Below are 24188 nucleotides of genomic sequence, written 5' to 3' on the forward strand. Positions count from 1 at the left end.
ATGCAGTCACTGGAAGAATGTACAAACTCTATACAGACCGTGCTAGAATTGAACTCCGATTCCACTGCCCTGACAGTGAGAGTCATACTAAATGCTATGCTACTGTGACGCCCTTCTCACTTCACCCTCCCTCCCCACCTTCCCCTGCACCTCATTTCATCTATCACCTGCCAGCTTGTAATCCTTCCCTCCCCCTCCCCCCTCACCACTTTGTTCTGGTTTCTACCCCTCCCCTTTCTAACCCTGATGAAGATTCTCGGCCTGAAACATTGACTGCTTATTCCCCTACATAAGATTCTGCCTGACTGTCTTGAGTTCTTCCAGCAATTGGTGCGTGTTGCTCGTTCTAAGCATACCTTATGTATGAGGTGTTCCCTCTGGTACTTCTCAATGAGTGGCTGCGCTACCTTCTGGTCTGTCTCAAAGTCAAGGTGCTGCTCACTCCCATCGATGCGTTCACTTGTTTGGGCTGGTTTTAGTGGCTGCTGATCCCTCGGTGCTGTGGTGCTGTTCATATGGAGCACAAGGTTGGGCCGGGCTATCTGAGGAGAATAAATATTGGCAAACTTATTTCAAGAAGGAAGCAAGAAGCATAAGATTCCAGCAAAGAATCCTTCACAACCTCAGGCTGTCTGAAAGCACTTTTGAGCTTCTGGAATGCATTTGAAGGGTAGCCAATCTTGTAGCAGCCCCAGGGTAGAAATGTAATCATAATGATAGTGGAAGTATTTAAAAGTTGGCTAGAGCCTGGGCAGAACTCCCCTGCAGATTCAATCAATGCTGTCTGTCCTGAGAGAACAGCCAAGATTCACCTTATCATCTGATACAGAAGGCTTCAGAGTGTAGCTCTCCCTCACTGCTGCTTGAAGTGTCTGACTGTGAAAGTGAAAACAAATATACGGCAGAAATAGAAACTGCGTAAATACCAGGGAACAGCAGATCAGGCAGCATCTGTGCAAAGGGAAATAGTTAATGTTTCAGTTATTAGACCCTCCATTAAATTTGTTTGCAATTCTAACAAACAATCCAGGATCTGAAATATTTCTCTATCTCTATCTCACTCTCTCTCTCACTCTACCCTCACTCTCTCTCTTTCTCACCCTCAATTTCTCTCATTCTCTCTCTCTCTCTTGCACCTCTCTATCTCTCTCTCTCTCTCTCTCTCCCTCTCTCCCCCCCCCCCCCCCCCCACCGATGCTGCTTGACCTGCCAAGTATCAAGTTTCACTACAGTGGCAGAGAGGGGTAACCTGACAGAAGTTTATAAGGTTATTGGGGGCACAGATAAGTGTGAGGAATTTCATTTTAAGAGGACAGCTGAGGGTAGGACGTCCACAATCAACAGTAGGGCCTTAGGGAGTGTTATAAAACAGAGAGATCTGGGAGGATATGAACATAGTTCTCTGAATGTGGTGACACAGGTGGAGAGTGTGGTGAAGAACATAAGAAATAAGAAATAGGACCAGGAATAGGCCATCTGGCCCATCAAGCCTGCCCCACCATTCAATAAGAAGGCTTTAAATTCGCCAGTCTTTGTAAGTTAAGGGGCTGAGATTAGAAGTTGTAATTTTACATTGTAGATGTACAAGATGTTGGGAAGAGTGCAGAGATTTAGGATGATGTTGCCAGGACTTGAGTAACTAGATTATATGGAGAGGCTGAGCAAGTTGGGATTGTTTTTCATTGGAGCACATTAGAAAGAGGGGTGACCTTAAGGAGGTGTATAAAATAACCAGTAACCTTGTGGGTTTCCTCTGGGTGTGCTGATTTCTTCCCACTGTCCAAAGATGTACTGGTTAATTGGTCATTGTAATTGTCCCGTGACTAGGCTAGGATTAAGCCAGGTGTTGCTGGGCAGCTCAGCTCAATCTCAATAAATAAATAAATAAAATCACACGGGGAATCAAGAACTAGAGGGCATAGGCTTAAGATGAGATGGGAGAAATTAAATAGGAACCTGAGGAGCACCTTTTCCCCCAGAGAGTTGTCCATATATGGAATAAGATGTCAGAGGAAGTGGTTGGGGCAACTACATTACGAACATTTAAAAGGTTTATTTTAGTGGTTGGTGCAAAGTATACAGTGCCAGTGAGCCAGGTTCAATGCCATTGTCCTGTAAGGAGTTTGTACTTTTTGTGAGTTTCCTCTAGGTGCTCCAGTTTTCTCCCAAATTCCAAAGGTGTACGGTTTAGTGTTAGTGAGTTGCGTGTACATTAGAAGCATGTTGACACTTGTGGGCTGCCTCCAGCACATCCTTGGACAGTGTTGATTCTTGACACAAAAGGCCACATTTCACTGTATGCTTCGATGTTTTGATGTGCATGTGGTATTTAGACAGGTATACGGATTGCTAAGGTTTAGTGGCACACGAGCCAAACACAGGCAAATGGGACTAACCTAGATATGAATCATGATCGTCAGGATCAGATGGGCTGAAGTGTTTGGTTCCAAGCCAAATGACTCTATCTCTAACTTGTCACTGAGTGTCTCCACCACCCACCCCTTCTGGTAAGAATGAGATAGTTATAACAACTCACCTTCCTCTCAAACTCATCTGCCTGCTCCACTCTCCAAGGGTAACCACTGATTATGAACCCTTTGGTGTCCGTACCAGAAATGATGGTGTCTTTGAGTATCTCCATACCAAGAGAAAGATAAAGGAAAAGAATCAGTTTTTATGATCACTGGAACAATAATTCACTATCTGCTGGTGAAAAGGTTTCTCTTCCCATCATGGAGTATAAGGAGGCAGGATTCTTACAGTGTGGAGGGACTGAGCAGTCTTGGGCTCCAGAACTATAGATCATTCAAAGTTGTGGAGCAAGTTGATAGGGTTCATAAGAAGGCATATGCCGTGTTGGCCTTTATTAGTTGGGGGACTGAGTTCGAGAGCTGCAAGGTAATGCTGTAGCTCTGTAAAATCCTGTTAGACCATACTTGGAATATTATGTTTCATTCTGGTTGCCTCATTATAGGACAGATGTGGAAGCTTTTGAGAGTGTGCAGAAGAGATTTACCAAGATGAGACAATAGACAATAGGTCCAGGAGTAGGCCATTCAGCCCTTCAAACCAGCACCACCATTCAATGTGATCATGGCTGATCATCCACAATCAGTATCCCGTTCCTGCCTCCTCCCCATATCCCTTGACTCCACTATCTTTAAAAGCTCTATCTAACTCTTTCTTGAAAGCATCCAGAGAACTGGCCTCCACTGCCTTCTGAGGCAGAGCATTCCATAGATCCACAACTCTCTGGGTGAAAAAGTTTTTCCTGAACTCTGTTTTAAATGGTCTACCCCTTATTCTTAAACTGTGGCCTCTGGTGCTGGACTCCCCCAACATCGGGAACATGTTTCCTGCCTCTAGCGTGTCCAATCCCTTAATAATCTTATGTTTCAATCAGGTCTCTTCTCATCCTTCTAAATTCCATTGTATACAAGCCCAGTCGCTCCAATCTTTCAACATATAACAGTCCCACCATCCCAGGAATCAACCTCATGAACCTACGCTGCACTCCCTCAATAGCAAGAATGTCCTTCCTCAAATTTGGAGACTAAAACTGAACACAATACTCCAGGTGTGGTCTCACCAGGGCCCTGTACAGCTGCAGAAGGACCTCTTTGCTCCTATACCCAACTCCCCTTGTTATGAAGACCAACATGCCATGAGTTTTCTTCACTGCCTGCTGTACCTGCATGCTTACTTTCAGTGACTGAGTGATTAGAGAATGTATTATGGGGAACATTTGACCAAGCTCAGGATTTTCTTTTTGAAATGAAGGAGGGTGAGAGGCGACATAATAGAGGTGCATAAGGTTATGAGAGGTGTAGAAAGAGTGGACAGTCTGCACCCTTTTCACAGGACAGCAATGGCCAATGTCAGAAGGTAGCCTTTAAAGGTGAATGGAGGAAAATTAGGGAAGATATCAGAAGTACTGTAGGCTTTGTACAAAGAGTGTTGTTTTCCCCGAATGCGCTGCTGGGGTTGGTAGATACTCCAGGGACAATTAATAGACTTTTAGATCAGCAGGTGGATGTAAGAAAAATGGAGGTTTGTGGGCTGTGTAGGAGGGAAGGGTTAGATTGATCATGGAGTATAGAAAGGGTGCAGAGGAGATTTACAAGGATGTTGCCTGGATTGGGGAGTGTGCCTTATGAAAACAGGTTGAGTAAACTCAGCCTTTTCTCCTTGGAGCGACAGAGGATGAGATGTGACCTGATAGAGGTGTATAAGATGATGAGAGGCATTGATTGTGTGGATAGCCAGAGGCTTTTTCCCAGGGCTGAAAGAGGACACAGGTTTAAGGTGCTGGACAGTAGGTACAGAGGAGATGTCAGGGGTAATTTTTTTACTCAGAGAGTGGTGAGTGTGTGGAATGGGCTGCCGGCAATGGTGGTGGAAGCAGATACGATAGGGTCTTTTAAGAGACATTTGGATAGATACATGGAGCTTAGAAAAATAGAGGGACATGTTTGGCACAACTTTGTGAGCCAAAGGGCCTGTATTGTGCTGTAGGTTTTCTATGTTTCTATGAGTAGGTTTATATATGTAGATCACCACAACATGCTACACCAAAGGGCCTGTTCTATGCTGTATTGTTCTGTGTTCTATGTCCTAGCACCGACGCTCTTCAGTTCTTCTCTTGAATTTGACTCTGAGAGTGCTGCCAATTCATGATGTACGTCTTATCACAGATGGCCAAATCTAGCCTCACTCTCAACCAGTATCCACTTGGGCATTTGATTCAGGAGTATGATTTATGCCCTCTCTCCTTTGGAAATGTCAAGACCAAATTTTGTTGTCTTTGTTGTCCTGTAGGACAAGGTCAATAGACACTTCACAGAAGATATGAGCTCAAAAAACACCACCCAGGAGATATGATGTTAATAGATATCGCCCAGAAGTTACATTGAACAGAATCCATAGGCTTCACCCACTGTGCTCATGACCTCTTTAAACAGTAAGAAGTTCTGTGCCCTTTGGTCCTAGACCCCCTCACAATAGGAAACATGTTCTCCACATCCATTCTATCTACGCCTTTCAATAGTCGATGAGATTCCCCCCCTCCCCCACCTTATTCTTCTAGACTCTAGTCAGTACAGGCCCAGAGCCATCAAACTTTCCTCATATGTTAACCCTTTCAGTTCCAATATAATCTTGTGAACCTCCTCTGGACCCTCTCCAACAGAAGCACATTTTCCTTAGATCATCATTAAAGCTGTGTCATATGATGTAGGCAATCATGATTTTTCTACAGCAGTGGTGTGCCATTGCCTTCCTCTTTACAAGTGACCCCGGCAGTTATCAATACTCTTCAGAGACTACCTGCCTGGTGCGAGTACACAGCCAGGACTTGTGATTTGCACCAGCTCTCGTAAAACCATCCCCCACCTGCTCTCATGGCTTCATGTGACCCTGATTGAGGGGGGGGGGGTATTTAAGTAGGTCTACACCTTGCCCAAGTGTGACCTGCAGGCTAGCGGAGGGAAGGAGTGACTTACACCTCCTTCAGTAGAGATGTATCTCCACCCCACCATCAAATTTCTTAGATAGGGCCCAAAACTGCTCAAAATACTCCAAATGCACCAAATGGAGTCTGACCAATGCCTTATAAAGCCTCAGCAATACGCCTTATGCTAGTCCTTACCTCACAAAATGAATGCTAACATTGCATTTGTTTATGTGGCTATCTGGAGAAGACAAGTCTCAGAGTTGTATTTCGCATACGTACTCTGATAATAAAATGAATCTTTGAACATTTGAAACCCAGACCTGAAGCCCTAAGTTTGAATAATGGATGAACATCTGCTGTTAATTGGTACTTGGTGTATCTGCTGCCAACTTTCTGCATGAGAATGCCTGGGTCACTCTGACCACCACTGTTCAGTAGTCTCACAGTCTGTTTTCAGAGTTATACAGTGGTGTCATCTTGAGCCCATTTATGCTGGAACAGCCTGAAGCAGAGATTTGCCATAATTTGCTACTCAGTCAATCCAGCTTGCACAGCCAATTTACACTCGATTTAGCCTTCTCAGCTTCGAGGCATCACTGAAGTGAGAACATGAATGCGCCACGAAATGTTCAAAAAGAAATATCACATTGTCATTTAACGGCAGATGTTCATCCATTACTCAAAGTTAGGGCTTCAGGTCTGACTTTCAAATGTTCAAAGATTCATTTTATTTTCAAAGTATGTATGCAGAATACGACTCAGATTTATCTTCTCCAGGTAGCCATAAAATTCAGAAAAAACATAGAAGTAGTGGTAAGACATCAATCCCCCCCCCCCGCACAAAAAGAAAAAATAAATGAAAACTTGCAAATCCCAAACCCCCCCCAACCCATCCCTTGCATAAAAACCAACAGATCACCCAAATCCCCAGCCCACCAATCGGCAACCTAAAGAGGCCAAAATGAAAAACAGTCCAATCAATAAGCCTCAGAACTTCAATAACATCTGTGAGAGCATCAGAGTTGACCGGTGGTATTGACTGGGTTTGTATGGTGTGTTGTCCCAGGAGGATCAGGTGTACTTACCTGAGGCACCAGCTGCTCACACGTTTCGGTTTCCTTAGTCTCCTCTCTCCTCTCTGGCCCGAAACCCATCACATCCTGGATGAGGTCCTCCATGGACAGGTAGGTGAAGCCATACTCCGCTGCTACTCTCTTGCACTGCACTCGTCTCCCAGATACAGGACCACCTTGGCACAAGGACAAGAACACATGAGATGTACCAACAAGAAGAAAGAACAAAAGAAAACTTACATTTGTACTAAGTACAGTATTTCGTAAACTCAGGATATGCTAAAAGATTAAAGATTAGTTTTACTTGTCATATGTGCATTGAAACATCACAACCTACAATGACTCACATGTTTGAGGCTGTGGGGGTGGGGGGCGGCCCACAAGAGTTGCCATGCTTCCAGCATTAACATAGCATGCCCACAAATTGCTAACCCTAACTCGTAAGTCTTTAGAATGTGGGAGGAAACCAGAGCACCCAGAAGGAACCCATGCGGTCACAGAAAGAACATTCAAACTCCTCACAGAGAGCAGTGGGAGCTGAACATGATCTTACAGCTGGTGCTGTAAAGCGTTATGTTAACCACTATGCTACAATGCCACCCTCTAAGGCATTTTACAGCAGAAAAACTCCTCCAAGTGTTAGCCACTCTGTAATGCAGACAAATTCTGCATGGCAAGTTCCCAAAAACAGCAGTGTGATGAATTGCGGGATAATCTCCACACTGACCTCAGACCATGGACAATGATTGTGGGCATCAGCAACCTGAGGATCGTTAAGCCCAGTTGGGAACCCGGTCTAATAACTCATCAACTATGGCAACGTGATGAATTGCTAGGTAATCTCTTCACCGATCTCAGACCATGACAAAGGGTTTTGGGCAACAGTGTAAATCCAGATTGGATCCTGGCCTAATGGTTCATCAAAAGATGGCACCTAGGTAGTGCTGCTCTCAATTCCGCACCGCAGTGTTGCCCAACAAAAATTAAACTAAAATATCACCAAAGCTAGGAACCTGAAATAAAAGCAAAGTGCTGGAATGCTTGACAGATTAGGCAGTGTCTGTGAAGAAGAGAACAAAGTTGATGTTTCATATCAATGTCCTTTAATCAGGTAAGTGTGGTTGGAGTGAGAATTGAATCAACGATATACAGATTCCACAGGGATCTGTGTTGGGATTGATTCTTTTAACATTATATGTCGATGATTTGGATGATGGAATTGATGGCTTTGTTGCAAAGCTTGCAGATGATATGAAGATAGGTGGAGGGTCAAGTAGTTCTGAGGAAGTAGAGAGGCTACAGAAGACTTAGACAGATTAGGAAAATGGGCAATAAAGTCGCAGATGGAATACAGTATTGGGAAGTGTATAGTCATGCACTTTGGTAGAAGAAATTTAAGAGTTGATGATTTTCTAAATGGGAGAGAAAATACAAAAACTGAGGTGCAAAGGGAAGTGGGAGTCCTCATGTAGGATAAAGAAGGAAGGCGTACATGATGTTAGCATTCATTTCAAGAGGACTAAAATATAAAATCAAGTATATAACGTTGAGACTTTATAAAGCACTGGTGAGGTCCCACTTGCTGTGAGTATTGCGAGCAGGTTTGGGCCTCTTATATTAGAAAGGATGTGCTGAAACTGGAGAGGGTTCAAAAGAGGTTCACAAAATGATTCCAGGATGGAACGGCTTGTCATATGAAGATTGTTTAATGGCTCTGGGCCTGTATCATTGGAGTTCAGAAGAATGAGGGGTGACATTGAAACCTATTAAATGAGAAAGTGCTTGATAGTGTGGATGTGGAGAGGATGTTTCCTATGATGGGAGAGTCCAAGACCAGAGGACACAGCCTCAGAACAGAGGGGCATCATTTTAGAATGGAGATGAGGAGGAATTTTTTTAGCCAGAGAGTGGTGAATCTGTGGAATTCTTTGCCACAGGCAGCTATGGAGGCTAAGTCTTTATGTATATTTAAGGCAGAGGTTGATAGATTCTTAATTGGTCAGGGCAGAAGGGAAATAGGGAGGCAGTTAGATTGGGGCTGACAGGAAAATTGGATCAGTCTTGATCAAATGGCGGAACAGCCTCAATGGGCTTAATGGCCTAATTCTGCTCCTTTATCTTATGGCCTTATTGATTTGATAAAATGAGCCTGGCCCACAATTAGTTTAACAGGTTTGTTCCTCTAGGTATCATCGCTTGAGCGTTCCTCACCTCATTCCTCACACTCGACCGAGAGTCAGCTCACTTCAATGGCACACCACACACACATCTGACTGCATCCCTACTGAGCATTGTGAGGATGACTGAGAGAACACCGGGGTCTCTCTTCCACCCATCAGAGTTATTTATCAGCAGTTCTGTGCATGCAGGGCCTTTAGTGTTGTCAGTGATCCCTCCCATCTGTCCTCAATCCCTTTGACCCCTCTCCCCATCCCACCATCAGGCAGGAGGTACCACAGCATAGGACAAGAACTGTTCAAACGGGAAACCACTTCTTCCACTTGGCTGTAATACAACTAAACTCCTTGCCACCATGAATGATACATCAGTAGCTTTATACTGTTCATTTTTTAACTTGTATATGCACCTCACTATTTGTGGTAATATTGCTTTCTGTGTTGTGCACCTTGGTCCAGAGCAGGGGATCCCAACCTTTTTCATGCCATGGATCAATAGCATTAAGCAAGGTGTCTGTGGACCCCAAGTTGGGAACCTTTGGTCCAGAGGAATGTTGTTTTGTTTGGCAGTATACATGTGTACAGTTGAATGACTATAAACGGAGCTTGAAACGTTCAATCTATCTCATTATGGGCCTTGTAACTTAATGTCTCCCTGCGCTACATTCTCTCACACTATATTCTGCATTCTGCTATTCCTTTATTTATAGCTAAATCTGAATCTATTATTGTAATTTATAGTACTTTTACTACAACATAGGATCAGAGTTAGGCCATTCGGCCCATTCAGTCTGCTCCACCATTCCATCATGGCCGATTTACTTTTCCTCTCAACCCCTTTCTCCTGCCTTTCCCTGTAACCTTTGCCACCCATCCTAATCAAGAACTTATTAGTCTCTTCTTCAACTATACCCAATGACTTAGCTTCCACAACCATCTGTAGCAGTGAATTCCACAGATTCACCACCCTCTGCCTGAAGAAATTCCTTCTTAGCTCTATTCTACAGGGATGTCCTTTTATTCTGAGATTATGCCCTCTGGTCCTCGACACCCCCACATCCTCTTCATGTCCACTCTATCCAGGCTTTTCAATATTTGATAGGTTTCAATGAGAATCTCGCCTCGTTCTTCTAAACTCCAGTGGGTACAGGCCTACAGCCATCAAAAGCTTCTTAACCCTTTCATTCCTGGGATCATTCTCATGCACCACCTTCAATGCCAGCCCATCCTTTCTTAGATAAGAGGCCCAAAACTATGTTGCCCAGACAGTGGATTACAGTGGTAAAAATTGACAGGACTGCTGGAAGTATAAAATGGCTGGTGTTACTATAAATGGGTTCTTGACTCGATGGGCCAAGGGGCCTATTTCCAAGCCGTATTTCCCTCAGAATGTAGGACTCCACTGTTCATATGTCAACTAGCCCTAGATGGATGGGAGTGAGAGTAAATAGATCTCAATTTTGAATAACACACACAGAATCCCAGAAGAACTTTGCAGGTCAAGCAAAATCTATGGAGGGGAATAAGGAGTCAACGTTTCAGGCTGAGACCCTGCATCAGGACTGGAAGGGAAGGAGGCAGAAGCCAGAATAAGAAGGTGGGGGGAAGGAAATGAGTACAAGTTGGCAAGTGACAGGTGAACCAGTTGAGGGAGAAGGTACGGGAGTGGTTGAGGGGGGGATAAAGTAAGAAGGTAGGGGAGGGGGGACAGGTGGAAAAGATAAAGGGAAGAAGGAGGAATTTGATGGGAGAACAGAGTAGACCTTGGAAGAAAGGGAAAGGTGGGACACCAGAGGGAGATGATGGGAAGGGGAAGAGACGAGAAAGGGTGGGAGAGGAACAAGAATGTGGAATGGAAAAAGAGAAAAAGAAGGAGGTGGAGAAATTACTGGAAGTTGGAGAAATCAATGTTTATGTCATTAAGTTGGAGGGTACCCACACAAAATTTGAGGGGTTGCTCCTCCAACCTGAGTTTAACCTTATTGTGGTAGTAAAGGAGGCCATGGACCAATATGTTGGAGTGGGACTGGGAAGTCAAATTGAAATGGGTGACAATGAAGAAATGCCACCTTTTGTAGTAGATATAGCAAAGTCGTCCCCCAGTCTATGTTGGGTCTCACTGATATAGAGGAGACTTCAATCTTGCCTATATGTCTATGAGGATGTGTGTACTTAATACACAAATAGAAGTTCGGGTGGCAGGCTGGAGATCCATCTGTACCAAAGGAGGTGTAAGGTGCTCCTTCCCTCCGCTAGCCTGCAGGTCACCATTGGGCAAGGTGTAGCACCTGCTTAGCCTCCAATCAGGGTCACGTGAAGCCATGGGTGCAGGTGGTATGAACAGCTGGTACATATCACAAGTCCTGGTTATGTGACCATTGACACTAGGCAGACAACCTCTGAAGAGCATTGATAACGGCTGGGCTCATCCATCTTGTAAAGATGTGTGTAGGCCTCCGTTAGTCTCGATAGACCATGGATTTGCGCCTTGGAAAGTTTCCAGGCAAGCCTGGGCAAGGTTTTTTTATGGAAGACTGGCAGTTGCCCAAGCTGCAAGTCTCCCCTCTCCACGCCACCGATGTTGTCCAAGGAAAGGGCATGAAGACCCATATAGCTTGGCACCGGCGTCTTCGCAGAGCAATGTGTGGTTAAGTGCCTTGCTTAAGGACACACATGCAGCCTCAGCCAAGGCCCGAACTAGTGACCTTCAGATCACTAGATGTACGCCTTAACCACCTGGCCATGCGCCAACACCTTGTAAAGATACTGCCCAGAAGAAAGCAATAGCAAATCACTTCTGCAGAAAAATTAGCCAAGAACAATCATGGTCGTGCAAAAGACCATGATCCCCAATGTCATATGACACGGCACACAATGATGATGATGATGAGAAATGACCACCCAAGAGCTGCAGCAGATACAGGGGTTTCACGTAACCATTGCTTGTTCCAATTTAGCTGGCGTCTTCCTATGAGTCGAAGCATTTCCTGAAGAAATGCCAAATTGCTTTTAAAATTTATAAAAGGAATACAGGTCAACAAATTAAATATATACAATCAATGCATGTACTGTAATCTCATTCATCAAGACTTAACTAGAAGTCTGCTTGGTCGCTGGCCTTTGTGTGAACAACAACTAAACGAGATCACCTTGGACACAAAATGATAAAGTGATGGATGTTTGCTGCTGTCTGTGCTCCCACTGATGTAGTCAGGCATCAGTGCCTTGGGATGCAAATGATGGCATGTGAGATGTGTATTTGTGAATTTCCATCTTCATACTGATAGCATTGTAAGAGGGTGTGATAGAGGTTCAGCTTAGTGAGTGGAGGATGAATCCGGTGGAATATTATGTACAAGGGCAGAAAATGTATGAACTCTTAAACAGTATTCTCCTTTTCATCACCTTTTTCCCTTGGAGTGACGGAGGATGAGAGGTGACCTAATGTAGGTGTATAAGATGATGAGAGGCATTGATCAAGTGGATAGCCAGAAGCTTTTTCCCAGGGCTGAAATGGCTAACATGAGCGGGCATAGTTTTAAGGTGCTTGGAAGTAGGTACGGGGGGATGTCAGAGGTAAGTTTTTCACAAGGAGAGTGGTGGGTGTGTGGAATGCGCTGCCAACAAAGGTGGTAGAAGTGGATACAATAGGGTCTTTTAAGAGATTTTTAGATGGGTACATGGAGCTTAGAAAAATAGAGGGTTATGTGGTAGGGAAATTCTAGGCAGTTTCTAGAGTAGGTTATGTGGTCGGCACAATGTTGTGGGCCGAAGGGCCTGTAACGTGCTGTAGATTTCTATGTTCTATGTTCTCTCTCTCTCTCTCACACACACACACACACACACACACACACACACACACACACACACACACACACACACACACACACACACACACACACACACACACACACACACAGCCACAGGAACTCAGCACATCAGGCAGCAAATCATAAACAAAACTTCAGCGATTCATGTTGGTTGGCTGTTCACGCAAAGAGATTCTGCAGATGCTGGAAACCAGAGCAGCACACACAGAATGGTGGAGAAACTCATCAGGTCAGGCAGTGTCTATGGAGATGAATAAACAGTTGATGTTTTGGGCCAAGACCCTTCATCAGGACCCATTTTGCCCTTCAGCCCAACTGGTCGATGATGACCAAGGTGATGACCCAGCAAGTCCCATTTGTCAGCACTTTGCCCATAACCTTCTAAACCTTTCCAATTCATAAACTGTACTTAAATGTTGTTACTGTAGGAGCCTCAGTCACTTCTTTGGGCAGCTTGTTCCACACAGATGCCACCCTTTGTGTAAAAACAAAAGTTGTCCCTCACGTTTCACTTAAATCCTTCCCCACTCGCCTTAACCCTTTGCCCTCTAGTTCCTGATTCCCCCTAAAGACCGAGTATATTCACCCCGTCTACCCGTCATGATTTTATACATCTCTAAGATCACCCGTCAGTCTCCTACACTCTAAGGGATCTGGTCCTAAACTGTCCTCTCTAAACTCAGTTCCTCAAGTTTTTGCAACATCCTAGTTCATCCTTTCTGCACTCTTCTCACTTTAACAACATCTTTCCTGTAGCGGGGCACCCAAAGCTGAACACAGTCCTTGTGTACAACTACACTAGCTTCCATATTCTCACCACATTCTTCCCAGTTCCGTCCAAGCATCCTTGATTTGACTACGTGTGTCAGAAAGGCAAGACTTTCTGCTGTTGTAATGGTTGACTGGATCCCAGCTACAGCGCACAACACATGTTTCTAAGTCACAAGATGCTGGAAATCTTGAGCAACACACACAGAATGCTAAAGTAACGCAGCACATCAGGCAACATCAATGGAGAGGAATGAACAGTCGACATTTTGGACTGAGACCCTTCATCAGGACTGGAAAGGAAAGGGGCAGAGGCCATTTCTATGAATATGCTGGTGGATACTCTGGCACGTGTAGAGACACAGGAGGGATGGAAGGGAACAAGCAAGCACCCTGCTCTGGATGCAGCTTACCGATAACAAAGATGGTCACTGTGTTCTTCACATCTTCTGCAAGAGAAAGGCACATTGTTTAAAGAATTGTTGGCAAACATGATCCAAAGGCTGTGTTTCTGAACAGATTCTATTAATACTTAACACTTATGACCGTGAGCCTAAGCACAGCTCCAGTGCCATATTTAAGTTTGCTGACAACACCACTGTCGTAGTCTGAATCAAAGGTGTGATAATCAATCAGCATATAGAAGGGAGATTGAAAATCTGGCTGAGTGGTGTCACAACAACAATCTCTTACTCAATGTCAACAAGACCAAGGAGCTGATTATTAACTGCAGAGGTCTGTGAGCCAGTCCTCATCGGGGGATCAGAGGTGGAGAGGGTTAACAACTTTAAATTCCTCAGTGTTATCATTTCTGAGGACCTGTCCTGGGCCCAACACATAAGTGCATTTACGAAGAAAGTATGGCAGTACCTCTAATTCCTTAGAAGTTTGTGCAGATTTGGCATGACATCTAAAACTCTGACAAACTTCAAAGGGGTCACCCCTTTAACTGGCTGCATCACAGCCGGGTATGGAAACATTAATGTCCTTGAATGGAAAACTCTACAAAAAGTAATGGATATGGCCCAGTCCATCACAGGTAAAGACCTCTCCACCACTGAGCCCACCTACACCGAGCTTTATTGCAGGAAAGCAGCCTCCATCATCAGGGACCCCCAGCACACAGGTCATGCTCTCTTCTCACTGCTGGCATCAGGAAGAAGGTACAAGAACCTTGGGATTTACACCACCAGGTTAAGGAACACTTGTTATCCCTTAACTGTCAGGTTCTAGAATCAGAGGGGTAACTTTGCTCAACTTCACTTGGCCCCATCACTGAACTCACTTTCAGGGACTCTTTACCTCATGTTCTCGATATATGTTGCTTATTTATTTATTATTATTATTATTTCTTTTTGTTTTCTTCCTTTTTGCTTTTGCAGTGTTGTCTTTTGCACACTGGCTGTCCGCCCTGTTAGTGTGGTCTTTCATTGATTCTATTACGATTATTGAACTTATTTAGTATGCCCACAGTGAAGTTGTATATGGTGACGTATATGTACTTTGATACTAAATTTACTTTGAACTTTTGAATTTGACGCTTGTTACATTGCTGCTGGAATGCAAGTAAGTGCAGCAGTCAGTTGGTGTTTCCCACAAACAGCCAATTTATAATGACAATAAATAACTTGCAGTCTACTTAGAGTATTGTGCTCACTAGATCTAGAGGTCATGGGTTAAGGGCAAAAGGTGAAATGTTCAAGGGGACCTGAGGGGGATCTTCTTCAGCCAGAGGGTGGGGACTGTGTGGAACACTTGGGTTTGATTTCAACATTTAAGAGAAGTTTGGTTAGGAACGAGGATGGGAGGGATATGGAGGGTGATGGTCTGGGTGCAGATTGATGGGACTAAGCAGTATAATAGTTTGGCATAGATGAGATGGGCCGAAGGGCCTGCGCCAGTGGTGTACTGCTCAATGACTAGGACTCTTCAACTAAAAACAGGGGATGTGAGAGAGTTTGGGCTATAAAAGGGCAGAGGAATGGGACTCAAGACTCTGCGATGGTGAAGATCTTGAGCAACACACACAAGACACTGGAGGAACTCAGCAGGTCAGGCAACATCTATGGAGGGGAATAAACAGTCAACGTTTTGGGCTGTGACCCTTCCTCAGGACTGGAAAGGAAGGGGGAAGAAGCCAGAATAAGAAGGTGGCGGGGACAGAATAAAAAGGAGGAATGGGACTTGATGGGATTACTGTGTTGGAGGCCAGTAGGGACTCCGTGGGCCCAATAGCCTTTTTCTATGTAAGTAAGAGGGGTTTGCTACTGTGGTTTCATGAGGAGGGGAACAGATTTCACAGCAAGAGGCTTCTTTCTGCTCTCGCCTCACTCTCATTCCTGGCGATTGCAGCGTTCATCATCTTTTTTAAATCAGACATGGGCCAACATACCACAGTGGCTGGTGTGCATCCCCTCCCCTCCCACAATCTGCCGGTGTCCTCACCCTACACATCCAGCCTTCCTCTGCGATTGCAAGCTTCAGTACTGACCTTCTGTTTTACTGTCTTCTGCTGCTGTAGGCACTTCATTCACCTGGTGAACAAAGGGAAATGGAAAAATCTTATCAAGGTCTCAGGCATTGCACAGGTCCGGGGTCACGGAGCTACTGAACGCTGTACGTACACTTCCCTTGAGGTTTACTCCTCTCTGCACTGAACTGAGGCTGTGGTCTGCAACTAATAGGCTCCTGCAGAGACGACTGTCTTCGTGTCTGTGGACTCACTTTCGTGAACTTCAGCTCTGAATGTTACTGTTATAGTTTGCCTGCACATTGGGTGCTTGATGGTCTTTTTCAATACGTTCTATTGGGTTTCTTTGTTTTGTGGCTGCCTGTAAAGAGATGAATCTCCAGATTGTATATAGTACACATACTTTGAAAATAAACGTACTTTGAGTCGAGCACTAACCCCAACTCTTGGCCTGAGTTTGGATGGTGAAGTGAATTCTTACAGGATCACTTCATTGCACTTCAGCAGAGAGGGGGACGCTGTTGCCATGCCATCATAACAATGACTTCAGAAGGCGTATAAGAGTTGGTGATCCATCAGAGGTCTTGGCAGTCTGTCGAGCTGCGAGACGGAATAGTAGGCTAAGCAAGGTGGATTCAACACCAACTGTCTAAAGTGAACTGTGACGTATCACAGACATGGAGTTATACAGCACAGGAATAGGCCTTCTGGCTCATCTCTGCCACGCTAATCATTCCAGGCTAGACTTGTCCCACCTGCCTGCTTTGGGCCCGTATCCCTCTGAACCTGGGGCTCCCAAACTTCTTTAAGCCATGGACCCCTACCTTTAACCGAAGGTTCTGTGGGCCCCAGGTTGGGAACCCCTGCCTATGGGGGAGGCACAGCAGCGTGCCTCCCCAACATTTTACAGTGTAGGTGATCCGGGTTCAATTCCTGCCGCTGCCTGTAAGGAGTTTGCACGTTCACCTGGATTTCCTCTGGGTGCTCCGGTTTCCTTCCACAGCCCAAAGACAAACTGGTTGGTAGTTGTAATTAGGTTAGGATTAAATTGGGGGATTCCTGAAGAGCGGGGCTCGAAGGGCTGGGAACCTTACTGTATCTCAATAAATAACTGAATGAACCTATCCCGATGTCCTTTAAACATTGTAAATGTACCTGCCCCTATCTCATCCTCTGGTAGCTTGTTCCATATACCCACCACCCTCTGTGTGAAAAACTTACTTTTCAGATAAATCCCTTTTACCTCTCGGCCTCTAGCTTGAGACTCCAAACCCTGGGAAACATCCGTGATCATTACCTTATCTGTGCCCCTCCTGATTTTATGAACCTCAATAAGGTTGGCCCTCAGCCTCCTGTACTCCAGGGAACACTATCTCAGGCCATCCAGCAACTCAGAAGTATGGGGAGGGGGCCACGGTAGCGCAGTGGTTAGCATGACGCTATTACAGCTCGGTGCGCCGGAGTTCAGAGTTCAGTTCTGAGGCTGTCTGTAAGGAGGTTGTATGTTCTACCAGTGACTGCGTGGGTTTCTTCAAGGTTCTCTGGTTTCCTCCCACATTCCAAGGACGTACAGGTCAGAAGGTCAATTGTTCATTGTAAATTGTCCTGCGATTAGGCTAGGGTTAAATAGGTGGGTTGCCGGGGGTACGATTCATTGGGCAGGAAGTGTCTGTTCCGTGCTGTATCTCCAAATAAATAAAAATCTCCTTATAATCCAAACCCTCCAAAGACCGGTGAATCTTTTCTGTGCTGTCTTTACCCATGGCATTGAGTAATAGAGTTAGAATATGGTGCAGCACTGCCAGAGGCCCTCTGGCCCTTCATAACCATGCCAAAACACACGAGTTTCTGCATATGGTGAACATTTTGAGCATCACTTACAAAATGCAGGAGCAACTCAGTCCTGATGAAAGGCTTTGGCCTGAAACATCGACTGTTTATTCCTCTCCACAGATGTGGCCTGATCTGCTGAGTTCCTCTGGCATTTTGTGTGTGGTGCCCATGTCAACCACGGTACATATCTATGCTAGCTCCATTTCCTGACAATTAGTCCGTAGGCTTCATCTGCCTTGGTTTCTTTGGATGATTTTGCCACGTTTGGCCCAAATCCCTCTAAACACAGGGTTCCCAACCTGGTGTCCATAGACCGCTTGGTTAAATGCTCTGTGGCATAAAAACGTTTGGGAACCGCTGGTTTAAACCTTTCCTATCCAAATACCTGTCTATAAACCTTTTAAATATTATAATTGTACCTGCCTCTACCAATTCCTGGGCCCTGTGTGATCTGGGTAGCGCATATTTCCTTCTGGAAAAGATTATAATGAACTGGGCTTTTCTACAATCCTATATTTACATGGTTAACATTACTGATGCCAACCTCCAGATAATAATCCTGGAATTTAATCCCGTACTCACTCCAGTGGGAGGAATGCAATTCTGAATGTTATTGTCTTTCATAAAATACAGTAAATGGAGGTGGTGTAGGGAGGGGAAATAGGTGAGGAGAAATGACTTAACTGAATGTTGTTACCTGATCTTCAAACTCTGAGTCATCACCCACAGAGTCAGTGGAGTCCACCAATAAACTGAGGTCAAGTTCACTGGGCCCTGGTACATTACAAGAAGATGAAGATAAGAAGATGTAAGAACAGAGAAACATTTGCTCCTTGATGCCATTTGTTATGTTTTGTAACTTCAAAACATAAAACTAGTTGCAATAAAAAGATGGGAGTCTAAAATGATGCAAGCTGCCTTCTTCTTCTTTTGACTTTTAATGCCGATTGGCAGTCCAACTTAAAGGCACATTAACGCCACCAACTGGACTGGAGTGTGGCGTAGAGAATTGGGAAATAAAACCCTCACTACTACTTTTTCAATGAAAGCTAAATTTCCCCAAGAAGCCCTATAGATTGCACATAGTGAAAGACATGCTGTGAATTAAATTCAAGTCACTCCCATAACTTAAAGTTTTTAAAGGAAAACTATCACCCCCCAAAGATTTCCTTCAACCTCATTTGTTTCACATTGTAATAGTATATGTTCAACTGTTTCATAATGATGACAAAACCTACACACCCCAGAATAGTAATTCCCAACAAGATATAAGGAACACTATGCCCAATTCTAAGTCAAGTCAATATAAATCCTTAACTTCTTGTTTTACCCCCTTCTCCCATAAGCCCAATAATTTTATGTATTCTGTAACGGTGTCTCCCCTTATGCCCTTTATCCCACTAGTCTTGCCATAAGCCCCTAGATCTTAACTCTACCAACCTCTTAGCTTGTGATTTGCTTTTGAACTTTTAACAGCTTTTTTAGCTAAACAACTAACCCACTCATTCCCCTCAACACCTCTGTATGCAGGGACCCATAAGAAAAAGACATGGAAACCAATACTTTGAATATGAAATAAAGTCTGAAGAGCTTGCAACAGTAAAGCCGACCTTCTGCTAGAATGACCTGTTTTAAGACTCATCAAAACAGAAAAGGAATCTGAACAAGTTACAACTTTGCAAGGACAAATCCCCTCCACCCACTGTAAGCCCAAAATGATGGCCACCAATTCTGCTGTATATACTGATAAATGGTTAGTAAGAGGTTTCTTTATTGTTACCTGTAATTCAGGCACAAGAACAGCCACACCAACATTCCCAGTTAAATGATCTTATAAAGCATCTGTAAAAATGGTTACCATATCAAAATACTTTTCCATAATATATTGATGAACCAACTGATTCTCAGGCATAACAGAGTCTTAGACTTTATTAAATTATGTAACCTCAAGTGACAAGAGTCTGTGTTTTTACTTTAAGTGAAACATGCACATATCATGGAGTAGCATCATGAAATATGCCATTCAGTAATTTTTTATATGTAGACTATAAGACATATGAGCAGAATCAGGCCATTCGGCCCATCGAGTCTGCTTCACCATTCCATCAGGCTGATTTATTATCCCTCTCAATCCCATTCTCCTGCCGATTCCCCGTCACCTTTGATGCCCTTAGTAAGCAAGAACATGCTTTAAATATACTTCTCTATATCTATTTATCATTGTACTGCTGCCGTAAAGTTAACAAATTTCACGACATATGCCAGTGATATTAAACATGATTCTGACTTTGATCACTTGGCCTCCACAGCATGGCTGTGCCAGTGAATTCCACAGATTCACCAGTCTCTAGCTAAAACAATTCTCCCTCATCTCTGTTCTAAACGGGAGTCGCTCTATTCTGAGGCTGTGCCCTCTGGTCCTAGACTGCGTCACAATTGGAAAGATTGATTCAATGACCCATGGTGAATTATTTAAATGAATAGGGATGCTTAATCAAACAATATATTTACAATATTACTCAATAGTTAAATATATAAAATTTCACCTTTGCTCAGATGGTCACATTGACTCAGTTGCAGTCTGGTTTAGTGCCTTTTCTGCTGAACCAGAAACAATGGACTACTCCATTATTCTGCATAGTCCCATCGACCTGCCCCTGGACAGTAGCCCTCCATACCCCTCCCATCCAAACTGAACATGCATCCACCACCTCCACTGGCAGCTTGTTCTGCATTCTCAGCACCTTCTGAGTCAAGAAATTCTCCCTCATGTTCTCCTTAAACATTTCACCTTTCACTCTTAACTCATGACCTAGCCTCACCTAACCTAGTGGAAAAAGTCTGCTTGCATTTACCCTGTATATACCCCTCACAATTTTGTATACTTTACCTTGATCAAATCGCCCCTCATTCTCCTGTGCTCTAGGAAATTACATCCTAACCTATTCAACCTTTCCCTTTTATTCAGGTCCTCAAGTCCAGCCATCACCTGTGCAATCTTTCAATCTTATTGATATCTTTTCTGTTCTTACAGACTTCCAGCTGTGATCCTTCTCTGACATCTAGCTGCCGCTGTAAAGTACAAGTCTACGTCTTCCAAAACTTAAACCTCGACCAATAAGAGCTCTCATTTCAGAGCTGGAGGACGTGGGTATGCCATAGAAAACTATGAACCTTTCTCTCCTCCACCCTTCCCCTCCCCCTTCTCTCTCCTTCTGTTCTCCATCCTGATTTCCCTCTTACTGCTTCTCTTCTCCTTACCTACTCATCACCTCCCTCTAGTGCCCTTCCTCCTTCCCTTTCTCCCACGGTCCACTCTCCTCTCTAATCAGATTCCTTCTTCTTCAGCCCTTTACCTTTTCCACCTATTACCTCCCCGCTTCTCACTTCATTCCCCCTCCCCATCACACCTCTCTTCCCCCTCACATGGTCTCACCTATCACCTTCTCCTCCTCCACTCTACTCATTCTAGCTTTCCCCCCATTCCTGATGAAGGGTCTCAGCCTGTGACACTGATTCCTTATTCCTCTCTATAGATGCTTCCTGGCCTGCTGAGTTCCTCCAGCATTTTGTGTGTGAACCTTTACTGAATTGTTAAGTCTTACCTTGTTATCGAGGAATGTTAATTTAGACTCAGGGTCAGCATATTGTCAAACAATGTCACATGTCCTTCACTATCTGCCTCCTCCTCCTCTCCCTCTTTTAAACAGCGTGAATGCTAATTATACCCAGGTCTGTGAACCTACCTGCCACCGGGTCCTTGGTAGGGAACAGCCTTTTATCCACTGCAACTGATAAATCATAGAACACCTCCTCTTCATCTCTGCCTGCGTCTAGCTGGGTAGAAATTGGAAGGCAGTGATCAGCAGTGTCCCATTTACAACATCAATTATTCAGAGTTCAATGCCATGTTCAGAAACCTTGTGTTGTGAGTTAAATTAGAGTCATTGAGTACAGAGACAGGACCTTAAGTTCAAGTTCATTGTCATCTGACTGTACGTATATATGGGCAAACAGAACAACATTCCTCCAGACTACCGTGCATTCACAATACACATATCACACACAGCACAGAAAACAGAAGTATTTCAAAATAAGTTAATAAAATATAATTCACAATGTATGTGAAATGCACAGCACAGGTAAATATCAGTTTGTTGTCTTATGCACACTGGTTGAACGCCCAAGTTGGTGTGTCTTTCATTGATTCTGTTATGGTTATTATTCCATGGATTTATTGAGTATGCCCGCAAGAAAATGAATCTCAGTTTTGTATATGGTGACCTATATGTACTTTGAGAATAAATTTACTTTGAACTTTAAATAGCTTGTAGTCTTAGCAACGAGACTTTGATGGTGACAGGTATTCATTAGTCTCACAACCTGAGGGAAGAAGCTGTTACCCAGTCTGGCAGTCCTAGTCCTGATGCTCCTGTACCTCATTTCTGACTGTAGTGGGTCAAAGTGATTGGGGACTGGGTGGTAGGGATCCTCAACAACGCTTCAGGCCCTTCGTATACCACTCGTCCACGCCGACCAAGTTGTCCACCTAAGCTAGTCTCCGCTGCTTGAATTTGGTGAATATTTCTCTAAACCTCTTCTGTTCATTTACTTCTTCAAATGTCTTTTAAACTTTATAAGTGCACCTGCTTCTACCTCTTCCCCTGACAAACTGTTTCAAATACCTGCCAAGCTCAGTGTGAAAATGATGTCCGTGCTGTATTACTCTGTAATTGTAAGGCAATGTAGAAGGTTACATTGTGGTTACAGTAACATAGCGATTAAGTTATTTATTGGCTTGATCTGGGAACATGAAGCACTGGTAACATTTTTATAGCAATAGGACAGTCAGACAGGATACATACACCCCAAGAACTGCAGTGGCTCAAACGGCAGCTCACCACCACCCCCTCAAAGCAACTAGGGATGAGCAATTAACCGCTGGCTCGTCTTATGAAGTACGTGTCTACTCAACGAATAAGAAACTCCACAAGTTCCATGGATGCCCGACATTCAACAATTCAACAATGTGGTAGACACCAAATACCCTCGCAAGTTTTTACAGCTGTGCCGTGGAGAACGTTTGGGCTGGTTGCCTCACTGTCTGGTACGGAGGGGCTGCTGCACAAGATCGGAGAAAGTAGCAGAGGGTTGTGGGCACAACCCTCCCCACCAACAAGGACATCTTCAAAACACAAGGCGGCATCATTCATTCAGGACTCCCACCACCAAGGGCGTGCACTCTTCTCATTACAGCCATCAAGGTACAAGAGTCTGAAGACACAAACTTAATGTTTTAGGAACAGCTTCTTCTCCTCCACAATCAGATTTCTAAACGGACAATGAACCCATGGACGCTACCACACTATTTGTTCTCTTTTTGTACAACTTAATTATTTTGTTTATATTCCTTATTGTAACTTACAGTAATTTTTTTTATATATTGCACTGTACTGCTGCCACAAAACAACAAGATTTCATGACATATGTCAGAAAAAATCAACCTGATTCTGATTCTGGTTCATAGCTGCACAATAAATGCCAATTCATTTCCCTACTTGAGCCATTATGGTTCTTCGAGCGTATGTATACGGTTTGGTTGTTGTACACTCTGGCCCTGGAGAGGCTCCAGAGGAGGTTCACAAAATCTCTCCCAGGAAAGAAAGGGTTAGTGTAGAAGGTAGCGGTTGGCACGGTGCTGTTACAGCCGGGGGTGTCGGAGTTCTGACAAATAAATAAATAGCATTTGATGTCCCTAGATCTGTACATGATGGATGGGGAGAGGGGAAAGGAATATGAAAAGGCCCAGATAGAGTGGATGTGCAGAGGAGAGTCTAGCATCAGAGGGCACAGCCTCAGAATAAAAAGATGTCCCTTTGGAACAGAAATAAGGAGGAATTAGCCAGGGGGCGGTGAATCTGTGGAATTTATTGCCACAGATGGCTGTGGAGGCCAAGTCATTGGGTGGATATAAGGCAAAGACTGATAGGTTCTTGATTGTTAAGGGGGTTAAAGGTCGCAGGGAGAATTGGGCAAGAATGGGGTTGTAAAGAATCAGACATGATTAATTCAAAGGCAACACGAGTGAATCTGCAGATGCTGAAAATAAATAAAAACACAAAATGCTGGCAGAACTCAGCAGGCCAGACAGCATCTATGGGAGGAGGTAGTGACAACGTTTCGGGCCGAAACCCTTCATCAGGAGTCAGCAACATCTCCTCCACAATCTCAGGTGCAAAACAAGGCTCCACTCACTTTATGACTGTGTGGCTAAGTACTGCTCTAATTCCATATTTCAGTTTGCTGCCGACACCACTATCACTGGCCAAGTCAAAGGTGGTGATGAATCAGCATATAGGAGGGAAATTGAAAATCTGGCTGAGTGGTGCCACAACAACAGCCTCTCACTCAATGTCAGCAAGACCTCGGAGCTGATAATTGACTTCAGGAGGAGGAACCAGATGTCCATGAGCCAGTCCTCATTGGAGGATGAGAGGTGGGGAGAGTCAGCAGATTTAAATTTCTCAATCCAGCACTTACGTGCAATTAGGAAGGAAGTACAGAGTTAGAGAAATTTTGCAAAGA

General features: G+C 44.2%; 1 protein-coding gene across 1 annotated transcript in view; it reads right to left on the reverse strand.

Annotated features, from left to right (window-relative positions):
* Positions 1-24188, reverse strand: part of ak5 (adenylate kinase 5) — a 76334-nt gene that overhangs the window by 2199 nt on the left and 49947 nt on the right. The window contains exons 7-13 of the mRNA XM_073062588.1: positions 21350-21440; positions 18301-18377; positions 15792-15834; positions 13714-13749; positions 6538-6701; positions 2537-2635; positions 357-542 (exon numbers count right to left, since the gene is read on the reverse strand). Of these exons, the coding sequence (XP_072918689.1) occupies positions 357-542; positions 2537-2635; positions 6538-6701; positions 13714-13749; positions 15792-15834; positions 18301-18377; positions 21350-21440 (696 nt within the window). The remainder of the gene's footprint in view (positions 1-356; positions 543-2536; positions 2636-6537; positions 6702-13713; positions 13750-15791; positions 15835-18300; positions 18378-21349; positions 21441-24188) is intronic.

Source organism: Hemitrygon akajei, chromosome 12 (genome assembly GCF_048418815.1).
Source record: "Hemitrygon akajei chromosome 12, sHemAka1.3, whole genome shotgun sequence".
NCBI classification, from domain to species: Eukaryota; Metazoa; Chordata; class Chondrichthyes; order Myliobatiformes; family Dasyatidae; genus Hemitrygon; species Hemitrygon akajei.